Source organism: Elephantulus edwardii, unplaced genomic scaffold (genome assembly GCF_000299155.1).
Source record: "Elephantulus edwardii isolate Elephantulus edwardi_28Jun2011 unplaced genomic scaffold, EleEdw1.0 scaffold00052, whole genome shotgun sequence".
Classification (NCBI taxonomy): Eukaryota; Metazoa; Chordata; class Mammalia; order Macroscelidea; family Macroscelididae; genus Elephantulus; species Elephantulus edwardii.
The window spans coordinates 13,457,272-13,473,695 of NW_006399802.1; the positions used below are offsets into that span (position 1 = coordinate 13,457,272).

Genomic DNA, 16,424 nt, shown 5'->3' on the forward strand with positions numbered 1-16,424 from the left:
CAATCTCTTCACCATCCATCCTGATGCTGCCAATTGGTCCAGTGGTGAGAATCTTTGTCTTCTTGACATTGAGCCTCAATCCGTATTGTAGGCTGCAGTCCTTGACACTCTGCAGTAGGCACTTCAGGCGAGTCAGTAACTACTGTACACAAAAAAAACAGACTATTTTATCCTTTGCCTAAGTATATTAGCACTTGTACAATAGAGATTGCATACCATTCTAAATCTTTCCTGACTGTTAACCAAATTATGTCACTAGTTACTCCCTTGTCATTGTTAATATATTAATATTAATTATTATAATTATTAATATAGTGAATATAATATGTTCAGAAAGATTGAAAGGAAAATTTATTGATTAGAAATAACAGACTATGTCTTACTCGATTTCTTCTACCACATACTTTGGGCATTTATAATATCTGTGGTTATACTACTCAACAAAATAATATTCTCATTCTAATTATTTTTACTGCCAACATGTAGTTGTTTCTGAAAATAATAGCAATCCATGGTTTTGAATGTTACTCTGTTTTAGAACTTAAATGGTTTACATTTTGTCCTATCCATTCTGTCCTCAGTTGTAGATATTTTTCTATTGAGACTCCTCCCCATCTTTATTTCTTTACACTATGGATTTAATTAACTTTTCCCCCCACAGATTGTGATAAAGAGTATGGTTGTTTAATTTCCATTTTGTGTCTCCAACATGTCTGAATTGAAATGAAGATGTGATAAACATCCAGGTTGTCTACATGTCTAGTATTTATTTCATTCATTAAGACACTAATGAATATGGGTGTGTCCATTTAAGGTGATTTTGACAGGTGTCTATGTAGTGGCCCTGTAGAACTTCCCCATAGAGTTACCTAGGCTGCAATCCTTGTGGAAATAGATTGAGCCACCAACCTTTCAACCTAGCTTAGCTGTTGTGCTGCCTCACTCACTCAACTCACTCATTCACTCACTCACTTACTCACTCATTGCTTTCATGTTGACTGATAGGGTTTCCATTGGCTTTCCCAAGGCTGTCAGTTGCTGGAGAGGAAACCACCCATCTTTCTCCCATGGAGCAGGAGCTCTGGTGTCCTGGTGGGTAAGGAGTTGTACTTCCAACCCAAAAACAAATCTAGCAGCTGCTCCACTAAAGATAGATGCATTCCACGTGGTTAACTGCCTTTGAAAACCTGCTGGAGTGTCAGCTATGCTTTGGTTCCAACTTGACAACAGAGAAAAACACACCAACTCCCATGCAGCAGCAGCTAGTGGAGTCGACCTGCCAAGAGAGGCGTGGCCTGTGGGTTAGCAGTAGGGACTGTACCACCAGAGGACCTTATTCTAATTGATTGATTTGGTAGTGTGACTATGCATCATTCACCAGGTGAAGTTTGTGTTTTGGTTTATTTGTGTTTTTGTGGGGTTTTTCTTCTTCTTCTTCCCTCAGCTCTACCTATATACCTGTATTGACTTTTTCTTCCTTTTTTATTTTTTTTTTTTTGCATTGTATCACAATCAATTATTTACATGTCTATCTGAGATAGTGAGTTGCTTGAGGCAGGGATCAAATCTTACTTTCCCAGAACAGTGTCTCCCATTTACTTAGATGCTCAATAAATATTTGCTGAATGAATGGATGTAATTTAATCATTTACCCCCTGGCATTTCTAAAATTTCTGCCTAAAGTTCTTAGTCTTTTATTTCCTCCTGGAACTTGATTTACACTGACCAGAGAGCCTGTCCCCAGGTCTGCATGGACACCTGGCTCAAATATAATTAAATGGGTTTACTTGTACCACGATGCACCTTCCCTCACACCTGCTATGTGGAGCTGCAGAAAATTGAGAATTGATCCTCCTGTATGGCTGCTGCTTTGTATCACTCAGTGCGTGGGAGGGGCTGTCCTTTGCGGTTCCCACAATTTACTGCCCAATTGATTCTTGCTCTGCCTTGTGTCTTCCTTAATCTTATAATAGTTACTCTCTTTGGTTACTGCTCATTTGTTCTCTTCTCCTCTTTTATTCTTTCAAGCGGTAGTATCATTAAGGTTGTTACCCAGAGCTGTAACTCATGGTTGTACCCCCCAAAGACCTCCTTGCAAACTTGATCTTGAAGAACCTTAGTAATGTTGTTATCTATTTTAATCACAGAATAGTATATGGTATAGTTTTAAATTGCTTGAATAATATTTCATAAAATGTATGAGGAGTTATTGTTAAGGATTGTCAGAACCAACTCATAGCTGACCCCTTCAGTGGGTTCTCAGAGGCTGTAAATCGCATGGGAGAAGAGTAGCTTTTTTTTTTGCCTGAGACCATTTGCTGGGTTTAAACTGCCTTTTGTGTTTACATCGCAGCTCTTTACCCACTAGGCCACCAGAGCTCTCTAGACAATGTTGTTGTTGTTGTTGTTGTTGTGTGCTGTTGAGTCGTTTGCGACTCATAGCGACCCTATGTACAACAGCCCTAAACCCTGCTCTATCTTGTGCCAGTCTCATTGCCTCTGACACACCCATCCGGATTACCCCAGTCACTGAATCAATCCACCTCATAGAGGGTCTTCCCCTCCTGCGCTGTCCCTCTACCCTCCCAAGCATGATGTCCCTCTCTAAAGACCTGTCTCTCCTTACAACATGTCCAAAGTATGTCAGACAAAGCCCAAGAATCCTTGCCTCCAAGGAGTAGCCTGGTTTAACCCTCTCTAGAATGAATCTGTTTTCTTGGCAGTCCATGGTACATTCAATACTCTTCTCCAGCACCACAGCTCAAAGGCATCAATTCTCCTATCCTCCCTAGTCATTGTCCATCTCTCTAATGCATAACAAGTGATTGCAAAAACCATGGCCTGTATCAGGCGGACCTTAGTCTCCGGAGAGACACCATTGCTCTTGAGTACTTTAGAGAGGTTCCTAACAGCAGACTTTCCCATTGCAATACGTTTTTTGATTTCCTGGCTGCTGGTGCCAAGAGTGTTGACCGTGGAGCCAAGCAAACTATATGAATACTAATAATAAATTAGTTTTGTAAAACCTGTCTATGCTTAATGACATTGCTAGTTCCAACATTATTTAGTAACTTAGTAGCAACTTTAAAAAAAAATTCTTTCTTTTCCTTTTATTACTACTTCACTGTCAAAAAAGTTACTGATAAGTGTTTGCAAACATGAATTTTCATAATATTATAAATAAAACAGCAGAAGATTTGGCAAAATCAGCAATTGTTAAAAAAAAAACCCAGCAGCAACAAAAATAGCTGTGCATATTCATATTGTACAGATAAAACAGTATCATGTGAAGCATCGTTGTAACTAGGTGATAACTGCAGCTCTGATCGTATGGCATTGTTGTTGTTAGTATAGCATTGTTGTTAGAGGTCGTCAAGTAGGTTCTGACTCACACAGGGACCGTATCACAATAGGACGGAACCCTCCCCTTTCAGCACCATCCTCATCATCTCTACCGTGTTTCTTTATGCCCAGTCCTGCATTCACGGTGTCAGGCCATCCCAGTAATGTTCTGCCTCTCTTTTGCTGACTGTATACTTTTCTTAGTGTGATCTTCTTTTCCAGGGATTGACCTATCCTAATAACATGCCCAAAGTATGTGAGACCAAGTCTCTTTTTTTTTTTAAAGAAACACTCAGGCTTTACTTCTTCTAAGTTAGGTTTTTTTGTGCTTCTGGCAGCTCATAGTATATTCAGTATTCTTCAGCCACAGCACAATTCACAGGCATCAATCCTTCAGTCTCCTTTATTCATTGCCCAACATTTTTATGCATATGAAGCAATTCAAAATACCATGGCTTGCATTAGGTACACCTTAGTCTTTTAAATGACATCCTAACTCTTTAACATTTTAAAGAGGTCCTTGGAAACGGGTTTGCCTAATGCTATGCAGTCCTTGGAAACAGATATGCCTAAAGCTATACATCCTTTTTATCTTCCATATGTATTGATTGTGGACCCAAATAAAATGAAATCCTTGACAATATCAACTTTTTCTCCATTTATCATTATTTTTTTTTATTGACCCAGTTTTGAGGATTTATTTTTTTTGGTTGCATTTTGTTAAGAAGTGTAATCCACACTTCAGTAAGTGCTTCAAGTAATGTAAAGAGATTAGAGGCAATATGAGAATGACTGAATCTGACCCCTTTTAACTTCACCAAGGGAGACAGTCCCTATTAGTAACATTTCCAGTACTGAACCAAGTCCCATAAGATCAGACATGGCCTCTGTGTTTCCACATCTACTTCTGCTAGTCCTAACACCAGTCGTACTACTCTCCTGCTAGATCCAAAACCCATTGTAATGTCTACACAGATCTCACAGAACTGTGAGTTCTCTCAGAACTATAAGTATACTCATGATTATAGGGCTTATTGAAAAAATTAACAAGTTATAATTCAGGTTGACTACAGGATACAATTCCTCAGTAAGGCCAGCTTCTCAGATATGTTCTCAGGTCCTTTGACTGACAGCCTCCTGGCAGTGTTACAAAGTTCACTTAGCCCTACCAATTACAGTCTCTCTCCTTAGTCTGCTAGCAAGCTTAGGCAAAAGCCTCTGGCTCTGACTCCATGTGGCAGCAGTACCAACTCAGCTCTGTTTCATGTAAGTCTCTGGTTCTTGTCTGAGGCTACTGCTAATGTTGGCTGGGTTCAGATCTGTCTTGTGCAGAAATCAAAAAGACTACATGTGCTCCATTCTGTTTCTTCTTTGGTGGTAGTGAGATTCTCAGTCTACTGCTGCTATACCTGTTCCATTTAAATGTGCTGGGATGGGAAAAACTGACCAATTCAAAAATTATTCATTTATGCATACTCTAGTTTGGGTTTCCACTAAACGAGCAAGGATGTCAGGCTAGAGACTAAGGCGTGTGTGATCTAGGCCATGATCTTCACAATTACTGGCCACTCATCAGAGAGTTGGACAGTGACAAGAGAAGAATCAATGCCTGTGAGTTTTGGTGCTGGAGAAAAGTAATTGAACATTGCATGGACTGCCAAGAGAACAAACAGGTCTGTTTTGGAGAGGGTAAAAGCAAGTTTCTCCCTGTAGGCAAGGATTTTGATGCTTCATCTGGCATATTTTGGGCATGTTGCCAGGAGGGACTAGTCTTTGGAGAAGACATCATGCTTGGAAGGGTGGAGGGACAGCACAAGAGAGGAAGACCCTGGATAAGATGAATTGACACCGTAACTGGGGTAATGAGATTAGATGTGTTGGAGATCATGAGATTGGCTCAAGATAGGGCAGAGTTCAGAGCTTTTGTGCATAAGGTCATTAGGAGTCACAAGCTACTCAACATCAACATACGGTGAAAGTCACAGCCAATGACTTGAAAAGCCATTTTGAATAGACTCGTATATATGAATAAACATGATACCACAGTCATCTTCATTTTCAGCAAGCAAGGTAGTGTCATCTATGTATAAACATAGCAATTCAACCCATTGCCTTTGAGTTAGAACTGACTCTTAGCAGACCCTCCAGCAGGTTTTCAGAGGCTATAAATGGCACAAGAGAAGATTGCTCTCTTTAAACTCCTTACAGTCTAGATCTCCCTCATAAACACTAGGATGCAAGCAAGAACATACCCTTGTGTTAGTGTCATGAAATGAGTATTGCTGGCATCTTTGTATTAACATTGTGAGTCCCTTACCCCACAGGCCATGAGAGCTCCCTCATTTGCATAGAGTAGAGTGTCAGTGAGTCTTCATCTAATCGTCATACCACATTTTTCACATAGTTCAGCTTCTTGAATTATTTACTCAGAATACATCCTGAATAGATACCATGAAAGGTCACAACCCTGATGCACATCTTTCCTTATTTTAAAACATTCTGTATACTCTCGTTCTGTTTGAAAGACTGTTTGTTGTTTGTTTTTTTTACTTTTTAAAATTTTATTTTCATTTATTACTTTTTGTGTGTACTGTCAAATCAGATCTGACTGGTACAGGAGGATATTACCCCTCCTTCTCCAGCAGAGCATCTGGTAGATTCAAACTGCGCACCTCTGGGATTGCAATGCAGCTTCTTGCCACTTTTTCTTATTTCATGTACAAATTCCTCAATGAGCACAAGTAAGTGTTCTGGATTCCCATTCTTTTGGATGTTATTTGCAACTAATTATGATCACATGGTCAAATTAGAAAGTGCGAAAAGTAAATTAACATATATACTGATAACATATAAGCAGGACATAATGTTTTGTTGTCAACAACTATAGAAATATTTTAATTAAAAATAATCAGTAATCAATTTCTGGTGAAACATTGAGTGAAAAGTTTTATAGACAGTTTGCTGTTGGGTCAGAGTGAACTCCTAGATGACTCTCCCTTGGGTTCCTGAGGCTGATACTCTCACAGGAAGAGGTTGCTCATCCTTCTCCCAGATAGCCACTGGTGAACTTGAACTGCCAGAGAGGCTTGTTAGCATACAACTCCTATGCAAGAGGCCACCAGAAGTCCAAATGTCGTAGTGACACCACTGCCTCAGCCACTAGGGTAGGTTTACTAGATGTGGAGACGACTTGTGTTTCCCTAGCACTTGACCACCCGGCTCTCCTGCCTAATAGACTGACTTCCTAGAAATTTCTCTCATGTTGTCTTTGACTGAATTCTCAGAACCTGCACTTTGCCTGGCATTGAGTGTGGGTATTGATGAAATGTTTTTAGAACAGAACTGTTCAAGGTTCAAGATACAAGATAGCTTCCCTCTCATGCTTCTTGTTTGCTCTTTTAGAACTTTCTTTTTTTTACCATTTTTTATGAAGTCCGTTTTCCTGTGATTGCTTATGCACTGGCTAATTTATGGAGAAATATTAAAAGCTCAAACTAGACTCACCTGGGTGTAGCTAGTTTTATAGAGAGCTGGAATTAGCAAGAGGTTTTCCATTTCTCTGGGTATAGGAATGAGAAGCTAGGATGTCCCACCCCAAACTCCATTTGTTCCCCTAGCGTAGAACCCTGATTTGTTCAAGAGCCACCAAAAAGCATCCTTTGCCCATTTGCGTTTATATACTTGGGCGTGGGGGGGAAATCCCACCTGAGTAGTCAGAGGCTCTCTTAGGGAAGTTGATCTTAAGAAAGCATGTCATTTGGGCAGGCGAAATGTCATTTGGGCAGGTGAAATGTCATTTGGGCAAGCCGGGTGTCCACGGTGCCTGTATAGTTCACTTAAAGAAATGTCCTTTATGGGTGTCCTCCTTTTTTTGAGCATATCAGAATTCTGGATAGTTATTGTCTTTCCTACAAATCTTGCTTTTTTGTTTTTGCCAGCTGCTCTGAAATACTTGTTTTAATGTGTTCTTTCTTACTCAGCTCAAAGCCCAAGCCATTTCAACCTCTGTGCCACCATCCCTCTCGCCTCTCTGATGTGCGTGTGTTTTGCTGATGGAACACTGCTGCTCTACCTCATTCCTCCAGCTTGTCTCATGAGACCGCCATGGGTTACTGGTGCTCCCAAGACAAAACACAGAATGTAGCACCAGCCAGATCTCTGCTGACATTCTGAGTTTGTGGGCACCTGTTACTGGCTGCAGCTACTTATCAGTAGCATTGAGATGAGAATCTGAGTTTTGCTTGACATAGTTGTGAGGTTGAAGTCAGTTCATAGAGTAAATTCCAAACCTACACCTGTATGCATTGTAACTACCTATGCTACACGTCTACTCTTATTTGATCCAGAGGTTGCAAAATGTAATTCTTCTCTTACTCATGGCCATTGATTGGATAGCTGTATATCCTTTAATAGACTTAAAAATGCAATTCTTCCTTTTTTTTTTTTTTTTTAAATTTTGTGTGTGTGTGTACCGTCAAATCAGATAAGACTGGTACAGGAGATTTCTCCTCCTTTTCCAGCAGAGCATCTGATGGATTAGAACTGTATACCTCTGGGATTGCAGTGTAGCTTCTTGCTTCTAGGCCACCAGAGCTTCTTTGCAATTCTTACTTCTAAATTAATTTCTAAAACATTCTTAGACCACATATCCCAGAGTTAGGTTACAAATGTATGATTATATTCAGCCATGACCAGTCTTTGAAAGTAGACCAACTTATCTTTGCTCTTGGTTCAATCGGCCATGCAGGTTATAAAGATGGAATGTGTATGGCCACAGTTGGATGCAGATATACCTTGTGAAGCATTTGTATTCCTGCCTTCGACAGTCTGCCCAGAAGTCTGTCTCTCTACACATAAGCTGTTTACCTTTCCTTTGGGCACAGAATGAAAGACAACGATCTTCATGATGATCTTTAACGTATGTGGCAGGCCCTTTGCTGCCAGCAGTCTGTTTGCCATTCTAACCTGGACACAAACAACCCTCTTCTTGCCCTTCAAGCTCTGCTTCCTGAACTAGCTGGAGTTGTGTGTAGCTTAGCAAATAGACTTTTTTAAGATTGGTGGACATGTCCACACAACTTTGTCAGTCTAGTGCCCAGATTGTCAAAATTGCACATCATTTACAAATTTTTTCAAGAGAGAGAATGTGTGTGAGGGAGAGCGTGAGTGTGTGTGGCTTGGTGGAAAGTAAAGCTCTTAAGAACCCCCAAAAATGGAATCCTGGGCATTATTAAAAATGTACCACAAGTGGTGGAATTTACATCTTTCGGTAAGTAAAACCTACCCATCTAATTTTAACTAGGGAAAAAAGCATTTACAGCATGAATCCACACAGCTGTTTCTTTTGCATTGCCATTCAAGAAGGTGATGAGAAGCTCTTTCTTGGAATGTTTTCCTCGCAAATTCTTGCTTCTTTTTTAAATTCAAATTCTAGATCAGATACAAATACCAGAGTTAAAATTTAAGGTTTCTCTTATGAGATGAAGGCAATCATGTGCAGTAGGCTTAGAGATATGAAACATGTTTTATGTAAAAGAGTCTCCTTCCTCATCGGGATCCATCGTAAGAGATCTAGGGTGTGTGACTGGTTGATGGGATGTGAGAAGGGCAGGAAGAGAGGAATTAACTTGGCTTATTGTCTGAGTTGGAATCATTTATTTCTTTGTAGCGTTGCTATAAAGAGATGAAAGCTGTCCATTGCCAGGCATCTGTGCCAATTACCAGTATCCATAGTAGCTACACCTACCTAGGCCACTCGTTCAGGTGTGTGTGCTGTGCCATGGAGGGAACTGCAGCTGCTCATCAAGAAGCTGGCTTGGATGGCTGGGTTGATTTGTGGGTCCTGAGCTGGTCACGGGTAGCAGGACCTGACTCTGAACTTGTTACAGAATTTACACTTCCTGGAGCTCAGATCGCAAACCAGGACCAACACTACAAGAGGCCGGAGACTTTATAGGGCCACCCCAGGGCAGCGCTTCATCTCTGCTCAGCGCCTTGTTCACGAGGACACTGGAGTGTGTCTGCTCTTCTTCAACCTGCATGTATTTAAGCAGAAACTAACTAGTCAGGGCTTAACTAGGAAACCTTCTGAATAATCTGTGAAATGGTAAACAAATCTATTGAAAGAAAGGATAAGCAGTTGACAGTCACGTTATTGTGATCCTGAGTGGGTTCGTCTGCTGGGTTAGAAGAATAAAGAAAAGAAGACATTAAAACACTGGTGGTATGAATTCAGTCATGTCATGTCTTTCTTCCTTTGTCTTCCATTTACACCTAGTAATGAATCCTTGGAGGCTTACAGATATTGTTCAAGTTTCCTTTTGTTTTATTTTTGTGTGTGGCAGATTTGTTTACAATTTCCAAAGGGTTTTTCCCTCCCCTCCATCTTGAGGAATATGAATTGAGGAGGGGGGAGGAGAACCAGAAGGGGAAGTAGCTTAGTGTTGTGAAGATGGAAGGTGGCCCCACAGTCAGGGAGGCTGTTCGGCTTTTGTTTTGCTTTTCGAAGAGGCTGCTGGGATAGATGGTACTCATTTCATCAAATATGGGTTTTACAGAATTCCTCTATGTCCTGCCTCAGGGAATCAGGCTTTGGAAAATTAAGTGTCCATCAAATCAGGAGGAGGCTTGTACAGTTTCTCTCCCCTTACCCCCCTGCTTTTTGAAAGGCTTAAGAAAAGAGCCCTTTGTTTTCTTTTAAAGGAAAGTTACACTGAAATTCATCGGCATGGTATTCATGGGCTTCATTTGTGTCGTTCACAGGCAGCTGGAGGTTGTGCAGGACAAAGTCCATAAATTCCTTACCTTCACCTTCAGAGAGCACTGTTTTGCGAATAGGGGGTTTTGGGGTGTTTTTTACAACTTCCTTTTACTTTCCATTATTTGGTTTTTTCTTTCAATTTAAAGAAGAAACTGAGATTCCGCCCCTTTTCTCCATCTAGGTCAGATTTCTCCACCACATGTGAGAGAAGCTTCTCAGGGTTGAGATTTGCGCCCATCATTTCCGATATTTTACTCTGAACTGCAAACTTTAAAATACCTTTCAGGGAAACTTGTTTGGAATTTCATTTTAATGGGATTGATGAATAAATCTCCATCTTCATGCTGACTAAGCTCTGAACATCCATTCCAGAGGAATACTATTGGATTTTCTATTTTAAAATGTAAATCACTCCACAGCAAAGGCATAAAGCATTTTTATATTTGTGAGTGCCATGTGCTTGCGCATTTCTGTTAAAGACACTTTCTCTTCTCCCACCCCCCAGCCCCCATTTCATTGCCTTGAATAATTTTAGGCTGCAAAAGAGGAGACACTGCATCATCTTTCCTTTTTCGTTTTGATTCCTGTGTATACTGTGTAGGTTTCTTTATCTCACTGACAAGGACGGGTATTTCCTTTACAAAGCAGTTTACTTTCTTCCTTCACTTTGAAACCTTTAACCTCAGAATTTTATTTTTAAATGCTATGAGCCCTCAAACTTAGATTAAGAGAAGTGACACTTCCTCCCTACCTGCATGTCCCCAGATCTGTATGGTCGATGTAAACGAAGATGAAAGAAGGGATCATCGTTATATCCCTTGTAAAGAAAACCAAACAACCCTCAAAGTTGCTGTCACAGGTTTCCAAGTGTCAAATCTCTATAGTACGTTCTGTGTGCCTGGTGTCATTGTCCCGATCTCTCCACAGACTCGTCATACTCAGAGCCTCCAGATGTTCAGCAACAGTTGAACCACTACCAGTCAGCTGCCCTGGCGAGGAACAACAGCCGTGTGAGTCCTGTGCCTCTTTCTGGGGCTGCTGCTGGCGCTGAGAAAACTGAAGCCGTTCTTCACTGCGAATTCTGTGAATTCTCCTCTGGCTACATCCAGAGCATCAGGCGCCATTACCGGGACAAACATGGCGGAAAGAAACTCTTCAAGTGCAAAGACTGCTCGTTTTACACAGGCTTTAAGTAAGTGCACACGCACGGACAGGTCAGGGGTTAAGATGTGACACAGTAGTTAAAGTGAGAAGTCCTAAGTTACAAGTATTTTCCCACAATGAAGAATGAAATGAGTGCCCAGTTAATATGACTGCCCGCTGCTTGTCCCCTCGTCACCGTCTCTTCCCCCCCTCTACTAAAAGGAGCTCAAGTGAAGCCCTATCCGTAAATAGAAGTGCTGGGTCCAGCTTTCACTCAAGGAACAATTTTAAGAACATTGCTTTGGGAGTGAGGAAGGGATGAAGAGCTCTACTAAAATACAGTGAGTTGAAAAAAAACAGTGAATGAGTGCCCAAGAAATGGGAGGGTAAGATGAAGAATTTCCTGACCCAGTGCACAGCACAGCGAGTGTTTATGCTGAGAGAACCCCCCCCATTTTAATTTTCTTTTTGGAAAATAGAGAGAAAGCAGTTCTTGAAAACAATGTCACAGTCAAGTGTTAGTAATAAAGACTCTGCCTACTGCCCTTGTGAAAAATTCTTATTTCTTACAAGTATATTTCATGATACCCCGAGAGTCAATATCCTGGACTTGAGCAATCTTAGAGAGTGTTCCAGTGTAGAAAAAGACAATTCCAAGTCATGTATTACAGAATTAGTGAGTCCAAAGAATGGAATTGTTTCTATAACTTAGCCTCTACAAGTCTTCTCCTGTGGTTTGTTTTGTACAACACAGCTCTTTTAGCTTAACAGTTTAATAGTCTGGAACTTTACTATTCGAAGCCGTCTTTACATTTACTGAGCACGTGACCTTGGAAAAGTCACTGACCTGCTCAGTTACAATAGTACAGTTAGAAAATCTGCTTTTATTGCAGTCCAGACCTGAACCTTAGGCCTCTTCAGTCCACTCAGAGAAGCTTCTTGTAGGCTTCATGTCCAAAAATAGGTCTCCTGTCCAGAGGAAAAAATGAGTTAGGAGAACAAGTCTTTTTTTTTTCCCCACTAACATCTTAGATGCCAGAGATTTGATGAAAAATGTATCATAGCTCTGTTAACAAATTTGGTCTAATTGTTTTGCAGAGAAACATACGTGACCTTAGAACTGAGTGACGGTAAAGGACCCAGATAATGATGGTCCACTGACAGTACACAGTTCTGCAGAGAGAAGTATTCAGTTAATAAGAAGGGATCCTTGTCCATTAACTCCTAATACCATCCATTTTTACGAGACATTTAAGACTTTGTAAGTTTTACGTTTTGAAAAGGCTGGAGTAGAAGGCAACAGTGCCATTCCATTCCACTTCCAAGCTGGTCTAGCAATCCTGACCTTAGTTGACCTAATAGCCAGCTGTCAAGCTCTTTTTAAACAGTTTGTCCTCTCCTCTTTCTCTTACCTGTGAGGAATCGTAGAGACAGTTGGTAAATCAACATCACCTTAAAATAGACCCTTACCTTCAAGCCCAGTGAAAAGTGCTGTCTCCAGGGAGTTAGTGGTGCAGTGGTTAAGCAATAAAGCACATGACTGGTATGGTAATCTAACTTACCAGCTGCTCTATCAGATACTATGACAATAGCTTTTAACAGTAGGCTCAAGTGTGTCAAGAAGTGTGAGGATGGCACGGGATAGGACAGGGTTCAGATCTGTTGTTCGTAGAGTCACCGTGAGTCATAGTCAACTTGATGGCCCCTAACAACAACTGTTGGAAGAAACGTGTGGCACTCTGCTTCCATAAGGATTACAGCGTTGGGGATCCTGGCAGGTTCACTCTGTGCAGTATAGCAACTATGAACTAGAACCAATCCGATAGCCATGGTTTGGGGGATTTCTAGAGATTTTCCTTTTCTTCTTTCCATAGGAAAATTCTAATTTGCAAGAACAAGATATTTAAAGAGGAGGCAGAGTGAAATACCCTCTGTACACCTCAACCCAGGCCTTGTGCTTGATTTGTATTGTGAATAGGGTAATATGGCACTAAGGAGGGATTTAAATGCTGACTGCCCATTGTCAATAAAATTGACGGGTGCAGGAGTAACTGTGGCAAAAAAGAAAGAAAGAATAAGATATTTGAGGAATCTTTTCTTTTCCAGTTCAGCCCTTAACCCAGCCAAATGGTAGAATTTCTGGAAAAGAGGTTACCACTGCTTGCCAAGTTGAGTGAATGACCGAGGAACATGATTGACAGCTGTGTTTTTTGGCCACTCAAGTTGAACGTGTCCCTTCTAGAAGTCACATGGTGGTGTTGCTGGCCCAAGGGGGTCAGAGGAAGATGACTCTGTCACACTAATCATCTTTTTCTACCTCCCAGATCTGCTTTTACTATGCACGTGGAAGCTGGGCATTCGGCTGTTCCTGAGGAGGGCCCCAAAGATCTTCGCTGTCCTCTCTGCCTCTATCACACCAAATACAAACGCAACATGATTGACCACATCGTGCTGCACCGAGGTAACCTTCCAAACTCCATTCTCTTTGGGCGCCACCTATGGTGTGGGTAGTGTTACAGCAGTGCTCTGAAAAGATGACAAGAAGCACCTTTGCCCTGGCCCCTCTGGCCTCACCTTATCTCCAGATAAGAAATCACAGTGATAAACCACTGTGACAGTCAACAGGATAAAAACCACTTGCCTGTCCTCCACTGGGAGGGAGGCACAGGTGCTGGATTTGACAGTGTCGGCAGATAACACTTCTGCCAGGCTTCCCAGTTAGGGGAGGTTTAATCTCTGAGTTCTCTTCCTCTCACAGCCTAGTGTAGAATGCACCTAAGGAAAGAATGAGAAATTGGTAGATGGAGGCACGTTGTAGACTCTGATGTGAAGGATCCTTTTGAAGATGATCAAAATGATGATTTCTATAACAGAATGTGCAATTTCCCTTGAAGTGAATGGAGAGAGAGAATTCTTAAAAATGAAAGGGTCATAATATAGATTGGAAAACCCATAGCTTTTTGGCTGTATATTCTGGGCTTAGAACTTACTCTCTTTAACCCCTCTTTCTTCCGTAAAAAGGAATGATTATGTCTTTAAAGAGATAATCTGCAGAGTGTCTAACAGAGCATAATGAGTGTTCTGTAAACGTTGGTTCTTGCTTGTGAACAGTGTTAGATCTTTTAAGTCAATTTCACTTTTTCTCCAAGTTACTTTTACTCTTGGCCAATTAAGACATTGTTGTTGTTGTTGTTGTTATGTGCCGTAAAGTCTCTTGTGACTCATAGCCACCCTATGTACAACAGTCCTAAAGTCTGCTCTGACCTGTGCCAGTCACACTGTCTCCGATACACCCATCCTGATTACCCCAGTCACTGAATCAGTCCACCTCATAGAGGGTCTTCCCCTCCTGCGCTGTCCCTCCACCCTCCCAACATGATGTCCTTCTCATTAGTAAACAATAAACTTTGTCTGCATTGAAAGAAAAAAAAGAATTATTTTTGTATAACTTGATTTGTCCTGAACAAACTCAGACTGCATGCAGTTGGGGAAAAGATTGCTATAATATCCATAGTCAGTCGAGGTTTTTCCCATCTACTAATCTTTCATCCCTCCTTCATGCCTTCTTTCTTTCTCTCTTTGTCCCTGTGTCTCTAACCTGGGATAGCTTTTCACATTTGTCATATGCATTTCAAAAGCATCATGACTTGTCTGCCCTTTAGCGAAGATGTCACTCATTCAAAAATGCTGGATATTTAGGGGGACAATTGCAAAACATCTAACTTTTCCTAGGAAATTATTTGCCTCCAGCCATTGTATTACGTGACATGCCCACCTGTATCTTCTGTAAATGCACGAACTCTTCCCCAAGGCCCACCACGTCTCTGAGTCCCCCCGCCACCACACTAATGAGACGTGAGAGCAGTCTGGCTTGGATGTCCACTCACAAGCTGGGAGAAGCAGCACAGAAACATTTAGACAGGAATTCTTGGCTCGAGTGGTCCCGCTTGGTGTTCTGCCTCAGTCACCTGGCTTCCGGTCCCCTGGCCCATGTGTTAGGATGGCACTGTGCCCCATCACAGCTTGGGTGGAAGCCATCAGCCATGTTGCTGCTGAGCAAACAGAAACGATGAGACCTCCCTTTTCGTGGTTGGTTCCCTCTCTTTTCCCATATTGTTGCCTGGCGGGACCAGAGCTTTGATGCCTAATGAGCTCAGTGACTTTCCTCTGAGTGTGAATGTAAGAAGTTGGGAGGTGAAGGGAAATTCAGTGCTGTTGCCATGAACACTCAAGTAAAACTCTTTACTTGATAAGATGACGCTTTCTCCCTCATTCTCACCTGGTAAGGGATATATTACTGGTATATGCCTGTTTACATATGTAAAACCTGAGGCTGAGAAAGGCTCTGTTTCTTTAATTTAGTGTTTTTGTATGTCTGCCTTATTTCACAAAGAATTTAAGGTTCCTAAAAAACATACGTGCGGAACCGTAGGGTAAAAAACATGTGAGAGAACCACTGGAAATACCAAATAAAGTAGAACCATCAGAAAGTACACTAACAGAACGAAAAGGATATGAGGAATATGTTGTTGTTTTTGTGTACTGTAGAGTCGGAACCGACCCATAGCTCACCCTCCAGCAGGTTTTCAGGGCCATATTAATGAGAGGAGATCGCTCATCCTTCTCCCATGGAGCAGCTGGTGGCCTCAAACCATGTGCCTTCAGGATTACAGCACAGCTTCTTGCCACTAGGCCACCAGAGCTCCAGAGGAATATAGAAGAGTTAATACTCAGTGAATGTCCTAAGCTTTGTGCATTGATTAGGGGTGGACTGTAGATTTGCCCTGAGATTCTTGTTTGCATGGAAAAGAAGGAATACGAATCATTTGGATTTAGAATATGTTTTAGATTTTCTTTTTAAAAAAAAATTCTTTTAAATACTGTTCAGAAAAATTTCAGGAATCCTAGGCCTGAAAAGAACTTCTGTAAAGGAATTTTTCTGAAGGAGGTGGTAGATGCGGTAGTAGATATGGTCCCCCCTATAATTAACCTAGCGTGCTACGTTCCATGGAGTCAAAGTGAGCTGAAGTCACTTAACCAGTCACTTGACATCTAGGTAGTTAAGCTGTGAGACAGTTAGCCTCAGTCCTCTGATGCCGTAACCCGCCACTTTGCTTGTCACTTTGTATTTACAGTCACTTCTGTCCACTTAGGAGCCTCAGTGGTGGTGTGGGTTAAA

The 16,424-nt window shown here is 41.4% G+C and overlaps 1 protein-coding gene across 1 annotated transcript in view; it reads left to right on the forward strand.

The window, feature by feature from the left end:
- ZNF462 (zinc finger protein 462) overlaps positions 1 to 16,424 on the forward strand; it is a 183,337-nt gene that overhangs the window by 126,810 nt on the left and 40,103 nt on the right. The window contains exons 8-9 of the mRNA XM_006886913.1: positions 11,030 to 11,294; positions 13,570 to 13,706. Of these exons, the coding sequence (XP_006886975.1) occupies positions 11,030 to 11,294; positions 13,570 to 13,706 (402 nt within the window). The remainder of the gene's footprint in view (positions 1 to 11,029; positions 11,295 to 13,569; positions 13,707 to 16,424) is intronic.